The 11,215-nt window shown below is 31.7% G+C and overlaps 2 protein-coding genes across 3 annotated transcripts; both read right to left on the bottom strand.

Annotated features, from left to right (window-relative positions):
• LOC128155302 (synaptonemal complex protein 3-like) lies at positions 1 to 2,956 on the bottom strand. Its single transcript, XM_052816947.1, has 8 exons — positions 2,661 to 2,956; positions 2,466 to 2,529; positions 2,144 to 2,178; positions 1,576 to 1,693; positions 1,313 to 1,412; positions 907 to 1,005; positions 393 to 497; positions 1 to 207 (listed from the first exon to the last, which is right to left on the bottom strand). Exons 1-8 carry the CDS (start codon positions 2,785 to 2,787, stop codon positions 154 to 156), a joined length of 702 nt encoding a protein of 233 aa, XP_052672907.1. The 5' UTR covers positions 2,788 to 2,956; the 3' UTR covers positions 1 to 153.
• Positions 2,957 to 4,519: 1,563 nt separating this feature from the next.
• Positions 4,520 to 10,639, bottom strand: LOC128189240 (methylthioribulose-1-phosphate dehydratase-like). 2 transcript variants are annotated; one of them, XM_052860774.1, is made up of 8 exons: positions 10,532 to 10,639; positions 9,680 to 9,774; positions 9,220 to 9,268; positions 8,483 to 8,600; positions 7,550 to 7,672; positions 7,084 to 7,157; positions 5,424 to 5,530; positions 4,520 to 4,692 (listed from the first exon to the last, which is right to left on the bottom strand). In XM_052860774.1, exons 1-8 carry the CDS (start codon positions 10,550 to 10,552, stop codon positions 4,587 to 4,589), a joined length of 693 nt encoding a protein of 230 aa, XP_052716734.1. In that variant the 5' UTR covers positions 10,553 to 10,639; the 3' UTR covers positions 4,520 to 4,586. The 2 variants fall into 2 exon arrangements, with proteins under 2 accessions (XP_052716734.1, XP_052716742.1); XM_052860782.1 differs by having other exon boundaries at positions 8,519 to 8,600.
• Positions 10,640 to 11,215: the final 576 nt, after the last annotated feature.

The following is an 11,215-nucleotide window of genomic DNA, read 5'->3' as shown; positions in this document are numbered from 1 at the left end:
GTCAATTTTTCTTTATTCACTGCTGAAAATTTCTAGGTCAACAAACAAAGGGACTGCACAATCAATAAAATAATCAAAATGAAAGCAACGACAGAACATCATGATTTGGAAATATTGAAACTTAACAGGTTTTTCATAACAATAATTGTTTCTTTAGAAGAGCATTGTTTGCAGGGACTTTCTAACATTGGCCATTTCTTGCTGTTGCTGTAAGAAGAAAAAATATTTATATACCATACATGTACTTAAATGTAGAAGCATGGATAAGATATGTTTGTCATAAGTAAAATACACTATTTGAAAATACATGTACATGTAGAAAATACTATTGTTCACATGTATGAGCATTATACAGATATTAAATAATTAATATATGTACATGTGTGACTTACAGTATCCATCAGTATTCTCTTCTGTAGAAGAGACATCTCTTTCTTCAGTTCAGACTGGACAGAGGATTGCTGGTCATGGTGGCACCTTTCCAATTCATCAATTCCCTGTTGTTGATAAATGAGAAATTTTAAGAAAATAAAGTATTTCAGGAAATTTTAATACAAGCTTCTTTAGCCCTGAGTTATTTTGCTTAATGACCCTAAATAAGCAAACAAAATAATGGTTTTAAGTTTGCCTACAGGCTCATTAGATAGTCTTTGAACCCTTTGCTTTTGGATTTTTTTTTTTTTTTTGTTTATCAAATATTTATCTAAAAGGCTGCATGGTCTTAATCCACATCCATAATAAACAAAGTAAGAATAGCTCCCAAAAATCAGATACTGTACATCAAAACTACAACTGCAACTGCCACTTTGATCATAATTCATAATGCATATATAACACAAAAGAAGACGAGCATTTTGAATTTGTTTGATTTGATTTTGAACATTTCGTAAAGCTAAGCTTATTTACCTTAGTAAATTGGTCATGTAGTTGTTTAATTGTTTTCAGTCTCTGACTTTGTACAACTCTAGCTTGTTGAAACATTTTCTGTTGTTGTTTGAACATTTGCTGTTGATATAAAATCAAGATATATATTACATGTACATTGTACATGTATATCACTGAACTTTTGAATAAATTAAACATGTAAATAAAGAGCCACAATAATGATTGCACAACACTGCCAGGTACAATAAGCATGCACAGCTTTATTATAAGTATAACATTTGTTTAATGATTAAGTTGCAGCAGATTTACAGAAAAAATAAAACCAATAGCATCCTTGCATTTTGTAAACTGTTGAAACAAAAATGCTGTATCGCAAAGTTATTGAATATAAGATAATAATGTGGTGCAAATGAATTGATTTGGTTACATTGAGTTTTTCTTCTTGTTCTTTGGCTTTCTCTAGATCAGATTCCCACTGCTGAAACACAGTGCCAACTTGTCTCACATACTCATCCTGTAACTTTTGTCTGTTAAAGATACAGGCATTGTTTATCGTATGTACAACAATTATAAAAAAAATTAATACAGGCATTGTTTATCATATGTACACCAATTATGAAAAAATAATTATTAGGTGTGCCATATATAATTGAGATGTTGAAATTAATTAAACTGTATATATACATGTACCTCTCAGTCTGTTGCATTTTCCAGATATCTTCAACCTTTTTAGTGCTCGACTTCAGAGAATTCTGGGTGTACTGTTCAAGTCTTTTCCTCTTGTTCACCAATGTCTTTGATATGTCAGCTTTTTAAATTCAAAATGCAGTTTAATGCATAATGTACGTACACACATTTTAAATAATTGATTTATTTATCATTAAAACAAGCTATAACACAGAGTATTTGTGCCCCCTGCTTAAGGAAAGAGTCCCCAGCTTAAGGAAAGAAAGAGATGAAATTTTTCATCTTGCATCCAAATCCTAGCAACCTTAACCTTTGTTATTTCTATCTCACGCAATGATTTGAGGCTAATGTTATTAAATAGGTATAATTTTTCATAGCAAAAAAAAATAGCATCTTCTATATATGTTCAGTTTAAACAGAGAACAACATTACAAAATAACTATGGACATGGAGGACAATATTTTCCTTCATTTTATTATTTCAGTTTCAAAAAATTAAAATATCACTATGGCAAAATACATGTATACCGGTAAAACCAGTAGGCTACGTGAAGTTGTTTAAAATAGTATACCTCCAAAGCACTCTAGCATTTTCTGCATTTCTGATCTAAAATTTGATAATAAAATGTGTCAATGACAATGCATGTGCGGATCCTAAAGTAACCAATAAAGGAATGGCAATGCAACTTTTTGAAATTGTGATCCAACTACATACGTAATTTGCATTCTACAAAATCAGTATTGTATGGCTATAGATACATCCTTTGCAATCTAATATATCAATACAGTATATACAATAAATAAGTGAGTATTTAAGAAATTAAGTTTGCAGTATTTACTTTAATTTTATATCATCTAATCTTGCTGACACATCCGTTATGTTTTTCTACTTACGAAAACTCGTCACAATTTTCATTTTCTCTCTTTTTTCCTTGTCTTGGAACTAACGGTGTTTCCTCTGAAACGACGTATAAAACAAACATATCCACCACAACCAATCAATCTGAAATTTCCAGTTTCCATGATTCGAAACATATTGATCACTTTTAATTTTTGGAACCTTACAACGTAAATAAACCTATTGCTTACCTCGTAATGGGCTGCTTGTAGGACTGTTATCAGTTCCAGGCTCGTCGTTATCCAAATTCAGTTTATGTTTTGCTGTTGTTTCTTCTTGCATATGTCCACTTCTATCTTTTTTGCTTGTTCTAGGCATAGTGCAGGTTGAAACTCGTAAACAATGCAGACGACACAGTAACTTCCGGATTGAGTTAAATGTAAAATCTAAAACGTTTCCAAACACTATTCCGCATTTTATCAAGATTTTCTTGTTATCAAAATGTTTACATTAAATGTGGATATTCCTCTAAATGTATTGCAGATAGAATGGAAAAATCAAAGAATTTGATGTTGATAAATCTTTTTTTTAACGCATCAATGTTGATAGTTATTTTTCCCCTCCGTTTTTATGAATTAACCGGGTATGCCGTTTTAAAAGACTATAAAGGTTGTTAAGGTTATAGATCTAAAGAACAAGTAGATAAAAATATTGACAGATTTTTTCTACCTTTTCATTTAGACACATCCTCACAATGTCAGGGGTCCTGAGTCCGCTCGTGGCCGTTGGTGCGGGACTCCGGGCCCCTGTTATTGTGAGGATGCTTGAGATTATGCATTTGATGCGCAGACACATAATTTTTTTCTAGGATGGGTGGGGGGTCGGATGGATGTTAGTGTTTGCCAGGGGGTCCGAGGCCTATTTCGCTTTTTTACAATGTGAATTTACTAAATTTGAATCCCCCTCGACCCCCCCCCCCCCCCCCCCCCCCCCGATCCGCGCATTCATTCTTAAACGATTTTAAACATATCAGGGTTAAAATGGTTCCCGACCTACGCTAATTCGATTGTGACAACTTTGGTAATAATACATAGTTATCATACATTTGTACATTTTTCGGTATCCAATATTACGACGATTCGTGCATGCGTAAAGAGAACATAGAAAAAAATATTTAGCAACGGTCTGCCTTAAAGTTAAAACGTACAATTATTATTTTTGTAAAAATATTTTCAATATACATTGTATATACTATACAATATATATTCTATAAAAATTTGTATATGTATTTAAAATGTTTCATGCATGATAATATATTTAGATTATACGTGTTTACATTAAAATGCGTGCGACGAAATCGCTCATATTTTTATATACATGTATGTAATTCAGAAAATAATGATTTTATCATTAAAATATAATCCTGCTCCAGGACCCTGTCTAAATAACATTCGAAATTTATCAGACATATACCAAAACTTTGGGTTTTTTTTTCAGCACTATGCAGCAAATACTTATATTAAAAAATCTTAAATACATTCAATGTATTTCTAATTGATATTTCATTTTATACAAATGATTCGTATTCAAGTTCTATCTATTTTAATTACGAACAACTTAAGAGAACTCCAGAATTTAGAAATTTAGTATACTAAAATATCGTGCGGAAAACAAACAACGGTGATTTCTTACACCATGCATGAAAGAATATCACAAATCATTGACTGAATGATCGTTGCTTCGCTTTCTATTCGGTGATTCGATTTTGACGTTTCCAATGACCAATGCCTGTGAAGGGTCGAAGTCATACGTTGACATGATGTTGGCAGTCCGCTAATTTTCGAAGCTCGATAAAAGACCAAATAGACGTCTATCTGAACAATCCTAATTATACCAGCGCTCGTTACAAAACTCATGAAGGGTTTACCTCATTTTTTTCCGGACAAATCCACAAGTTTTGTAATGAAGTCTTGCTAGTTTATGCCTCGCAGAGTTATTGCGCTTTAAATGCTTCGGAATATTTTCCTCGTACATATGAATGATAAATATTCAGAATATTGTTCCGTCGGCTGTGATAATACTTCAGTAATAACTGGAATAAGCATGTATAAACAAGTGTTTACATAATTTTATTTACAAAACAAAGCACAGTTTAACTACAGAATAAAACGTAGTCCTTATTGCAGGTAGGCCCCTTTAGGTGGGACAGGGACTTCTGAGGGGTCCAGCCCGACAGACTTCATCTGTGTAGCAATGTCAAAGAGGTAGTCGTAGCATTCACACCTGGAATGAATTATTATGGTTAATTTTCATGTCAAAATATATGCAATAAGGTAATCAAAATACATACTCAAATGAATGCAAATTCCACGCAAATGCTACTCCTAAATGTTCTTGTAAATACCCGTGAAAATTACATTTCAGCACATGCATCACATCTCCCTTCCCCGACAATTGTCCTGTACATTGCTTCAAATTCATGCGACAGTATTTTAAATCTGATGGATATCTAATGATACAGATTTGTGTATTGTTATGGGTATGCATGTACATGTATGTATATTAATGTAATGCATACATGTATGGGTCCAGAAATCGTTCCCAAAGGAAGGAGGTGATTTGTGGGATAAATTTGTTTGCCATAGGTGGTGGAGGGGGTCTGAGGCTTATTCTAAGTCCTGTAAACCAACTTCTTAGTTGCACCAAATTTATTTTACGATTAACCGGATATAAACTGAATCGCGGTGACTAATTTTCACAACCATGATGTAGATTATCTGGAAAATAAAATACAATGAGAGGCATTTCAGGAATAATTCACAACTAATGGTCTCTCGCAAACCTTGGGAAAATTTCTTGCACATGAATATATGTCGGTTTACATTGACTTTACTATGAGAATTTACAAAGTTTGAATTTTCAGTGATGATGGGGACCCCTCTTGATTTGAGTAACATGTACTGCATATTCAATATAAATATTACTACATGAACAAATATAATAGCATGCCTTACATGGTTTTGGCTTTTTGCCAAGATTCTCCCCAAACATAAACACCATGGCGACGGACAAGGACAGCACAGGATTCTGGGTAATCTGTCATGGCACAAGACATTCTTTCCTACAAATAATGCAATCAAGAAATCATTACTAAAATACTATCATTTATTAAATATTTTTAAAAAAGATTCTGAATTTAAAAGAAAAAAGAACTTTTAAACAAATAGGATATCACGTACGCTCAACAGATAACCAAAGAAAGGGACGGCTCACATTTTCCCAGCTTCTATGTACCGGTGTATTATAAAATACAAGTTAATAGCGACTACACCCGACATTCCATATACATAAAAGTTTAATTACACATAATATGCATGCATTATAATTACACATATCCAATGCAAGTTTAAGTCAGATTTATATATGAATTTACTGCATGGTTACCAACTTGTTTATAATAAGCATGCACATCTGTTGTACATGTATCAAAATTCTGTAATATCATTATGGGTGGAATACAAACAGAATATTAATTAACGTTACATCCTACAAAGAAATTGTGTTGCTACAAGTAAATCTGATTTTGTTTTAGCATTATATTACAGGTGGAATAAACATTTTATATTTACCAACACCCAAATAATACTTCTTTCCAAGACTTGAGGAGATAAAATCAAACAATGATGTTTTTATCAGATGTGACCTAATATACCAAGTAATGTAAACAAATCAGCTGTTGGGGGAGAAGTTACCTAATCACAGAATTGCTACGAAATTAGGATATTAACAGTGCAAGTACAGAATCAGTCCTATAGCATAATGACTATAAATACGCTTGTAATCCTCTTATTGATATTAATATTATACTTTCCCTTCCATCACATGCATTAAAACACAAGTGACATATGGATGTGACTGTATCAAAGTCATCACGGCTCCAAGCACGTGTTTGATAGACTTTCTGTATTTAAAACGCCCATTGAAATCTCATTGACACATGTATTATGGACATCTGTTTAGGTGTAGATTTTAGACGCACCTGTTCTTTTTGAGGGCCTTGCATCTTTTTTCGACAAGATAGATTTTAATATGTTGCCATTATTACTGCTATGAATCAGAGTACATGTTTAATAACTAAAACCCCATTTGAAAGCTCATAGCTACAAGTGTTACTTGTATATTCTTTTTGCATTTGAATCATACATACCGGTACATTTGGTTTTTTATTTTTTTTTTTTTTTTACAAAAAAGATGAAACTATGATTATTACTGCTAAGAATATATATTATACTGTCAATTGATTTCATTTTGACTGTATGCCAACATGGTGATGTCAATAAACCATTGAAAATTAGTTGGTGAATTCAGATATATTTCAGAAAAGCATATTCCTTCTGAAAATTTAAAATGACATTTTTAAATGTGAGTTACTCTGATTTTCAGCTGTCAGTGAATAGATTTATGATTTACATAAAATAAGAACTGTATCTCTCACAAAAGACACTTTATATGCAAAAGAAAAATAAAAGGACACTGAGCAAGAGAAGCAAACAGACCTACTGGTATAGAGAACCAACACCAATGCATCCAAAATTATATAGGGAAATTTATGTTTAGTAGGTATATGTGTCTAAATATAAGTATATACCAAAAATATGATACATGTATATATACCTTCAAATCTTCTTCAAAGGGGGTATTTTCTATGATCGGAACCACTAATTCTTCATCATATCTGTAATACTGACCTACAAAAAAGATGACAGAGATATATTACATATTTATGCATAGAGGTTCAACAGAAAGAGGTACAATGCATAATTATTAACTTCATACTAATTTATTTCCCTGGTACAAATAAATCATTTAAAATAGGCTATCATAAAATGCTGTCAAAAGAAATTGAAGTGCAAAGAGATGGAATTGAAAGACATAAAATATACAAAAAATATTTTGATACTTTGTCATATACACACAAATTGTAAGCAATGTACTATATAAATTTAAGAAAAGTTCAATTTCTTTTCTAGAGAGCTGCTTATGTGCAGATAAAAATTATCTTCAGTTAATTAATAAAAAAGAGGCACGGATTAGTATTATCGATATGCATGCATACAAAGTGGAAGTTATTTGATTTTACCAGATTTACACTTCTTGATGCCCTTAATCATTTCTTGGTGTGTGATTTTAAATTCAGTACCGGGGTACAGAAGCGTTGCCATGACAGCGGCCTTGGAGTGTGTGTGAATGACAGCTCCCGCATCTGCATAAAAGATATCATTTTGCTTATTAATCATGAAATCATGCAATTAGTAATAAATTATTAATTCAACAAAACAAATTTACATACTGTACTTTATGCATTCTTATAAAGTGTTGTGATACACTGTACATGGGTTTGGTACATGGGTATAAATGCACAGGCACTTGTTTCTGAGAAAAAAATTTACCCTATAGTATAAGTGTTATTATTCTACTATTCTATATGGTAAATTTTTTTTCTCAGAAACAAGTGCCTGTGTATAAATGGCTTAAATTGTCTTTAAACTTTAAAACTTTATTAAAGTACTTATTCTATTGTCAAATTCAGTATTCACACATGAGAATTTAATCATTCAACTTTCTTTTTTTTATCTTTTTTAAAAATATCTAGAGTATATAGAACCATAGAAAAAATCTTCTTTACACATGCGGTTATGCTCTACTCATGATGATCATGCTAAACTTTGTAATATGACTTTAATAAACTGAGCAAAAACTAAATTGATGGAACAATCAAACAATATTTTTTTTTTATTTCAACTGATAATCTACGATCTTTGCGAATCATAAATTTTGGTTTTAATAATATTATACATGTATTATGTATTATCAATAGCCCTGTTATTTTCCTTAGGGCTTTTGAGACCTGACACATCATCCATAAAAGTATTTGAATCTGCATTTTTTATAAGCAGAAGAGTAGTTGTTAATTGCTTTATATCATAAAAATCTCTCGATTTGGAAGATTGTAAATCTATACATTATATATAATATGTACAAAAGAAAACCATGAGCCCTGTATATATTTTACCCCTCATTCTGTAGGCACACATAAACAGTGGCGTACACTGACTCTTCTTCAACTTCTTGGCAGGGGGAGGGGTACTTATGTCCTCATCATCAATTGTCTGAACAAACATGTCATCAGGCTACAGTTAAATCAAAAATTCATATTATTACAAACTGTGGATCATTATTGTTCCCTATTGAGCTAAGATAAATAACTATGGTTTTCCCCCTAACCATCCCTAAACTATATGGGCCATAAACACATAGTAATGATTTTTACGACACAGTTTTTTTGAAGTATTCATTTAGAGTTTAACACTTCAAATTTTTAATCTTGGGTTCTTCTGAGAAAATTACATTTTTGTCAGAATAAACCTGTAATCAATGTACTAGCATGTACTACAATGCTTCAAATGTTTCATGAGCCTCAGAGGGACCCTTAATTTTGAAAGCAACAATACAATGTTAAAAAAAATCGATCTACATGTATAACAACCTAAAATTTTTTAGAGTGGAATAGGAAACACACAACTTATTTATTTCAGCTTAACCAACTCATTTTTACTGAAAAAAGTGTGTGATATTAAGATAAAGAGCTTTAGTTTTATTTTATTTTGCCACGAATTTATTAAAGGTGAATTGACCATCTATATATGCATATAAGATCATTTCAATCAAGTTCAATTAAATGAATGTTAACTAGGTAAAAAAGGCTATTATCATGTGTAATAGAATATAGAGACATGTGAATATGATTACTTGAGTTCTCTCCTTTTGAACACCTGACGGGGCAATGTAGATGTCCTTCCTACAAATAATTAATAATGCATGTGGTAAATATATACCGTTATACAATAGTTCTTATAATACATTCACTGCTGCGCAGCTTTCAATTAATTATTACATTGTAGTGTAAACACGATAGTGAAATCTTGATATCAAATAATACCTTGGCAAAATCACAAGTTTTTTTTTCTCTCTAATGTGATGATATAATTCGAAGTTAAAAAGTTTGCTGCACAATGGGATATAAATATGAAACCTATGATTTTCTTTAAAAAAAGAAATCTCTGTCTGTTTCTGTTTCTCTCTCTCTCATCTCTCCAAAAAAAAAGAAAAGAAAATATTTTAAAAGACACCCATATTAATTAGATCTATATGATGTATCTATTAAGTGTTCTTATATTTGATGAATGTTTGAAAATCAAGATTATCATACCCATCTTTGATGCTAATGCCTCCTCCAGTGCCCGTAACCCAGCCAAGATCATAAAACTGTCGCAGAAGAGATGGAATTAGATTCCTTGGGTGTTCCTGATTTTAAAAAAAATATATATATAGATTATAGAGCATGACACTGAACCATAAGTAAAAGTAAATTAACTGTTGTACTCAAAAAATGATTTCAAACATTTCCTTCGATCTTCAAACAATTTAAATATCCTACAAATTATATCTGAGTTAAATGACCATGTGACCATGTTAATGTTGCTTTTTATAGAACCAAGTCCAAGGTCTTGTTAAAATGGTTCTAGTTCAACTGATCTATTAAATCCATGCCCAAACATATATTGCCCTCAATCGTTAAATGATTGAGGGCAGTATATGTTTATTGGACCTTTAAAGTGATACATATTTGGTCTTCACTTCTGAGGACAATAGTATCACCCAATGATGTATTCAAATACTCACAATTTCACAAGAATGGTGGAATGGTGAGCCAATCAATGGAAAAATCTCCAAACTAAACATCAGTGGAAAAATTAAGGTCTTGCTAGGCAAGCTACCAGCAGACTATTAGGCCTTTAGAGATTTGCTCAAGATGACATGCTGATTCTTTAAACTTTTATGCACCTTTTCAAGAATTGTAAATAGATTTTAAACAGCCCTTTAATGTGCCTGAGCATAAATGCTCTAAGAAGAGTCCGGCTCAGAATATTTGGAGAGAGAGAGAGAGAGAGAGAGAGAGAGAGAGAGAGAGAGAGAGAGAGAGAGAGAGAGAGAGAGAGAGAACCTTGACATGAGATCCACTTAACAGTTAAGAATCTTAATGATTCAGTTATCGACGTACCTCATGATACTTTTTATCCATTATGCCTGTATTTTATCAAGAAAATTGCTCTGATGAGATGAAGTGAAAATGAAAGCAAAAACGTGCTAAATATTTACTAAAAGCCGAAAAAAATGGAATGGAAAAAATATATCCGGAATATTTTAGAATTTTAGGGGTAGGGGGGTTCAATATTGAATAAAACTATAAGTTCTAGTAAACCAAAAAGACTGATTAATATTTTGAATACTGTATTCTTTATTTTTCTCTTATAATTGCTGTTTGCTTTTTATATTGCTTTACAGATTGAGATTTCTATTTGTCTTTCGTCAGATGGCATAGAACCATTGCGACTATACATGAAAACGATTTTAAGGATGCCTGTGGTCAAATCTCTGGGGTGTTTTAAAATATATCATTATGGTTTGTAATTGATCAGACTTGTTCAATTAATATCACACTGGAAACCAAACAAAAGAATTATTTCATAATAAGGAATTTTGAAACATTGAATTGATTTTGTTGTTGTTTTTATTGTTACGTTGTTGTTGTTGCTGGATATTAGAACCATTTTAACAAGACCTTAAACTTTCAGTAAGACGTAATTATCTATTTCTTACTTCAAAACAAGTTGATTATGACGCGGATTTCAAGCGAAAAATACACCGATTGCGTAGTCTTATAGCTCAAAAGCCAGGCATATCT

The sequence above is a fragment of the Crassostrea angulata genome, chromosome 1 (genome assembly GCF_025612915.1).
Source record: "Crassostrea angulata isolate pt1a10 chromosome 1, ASM2561291v2, whole genome shotgun sequence".
NCBI lineage: Eukaryota > Metazoa > Mollusca > Bivalvia > Ostreida > Ostreidae > Magallana > Magallana angulata.
Note: the sequence above shows the minus strand (reverse complement) of the source record. Positions and strands in the feature narration are given on the sequence as shown.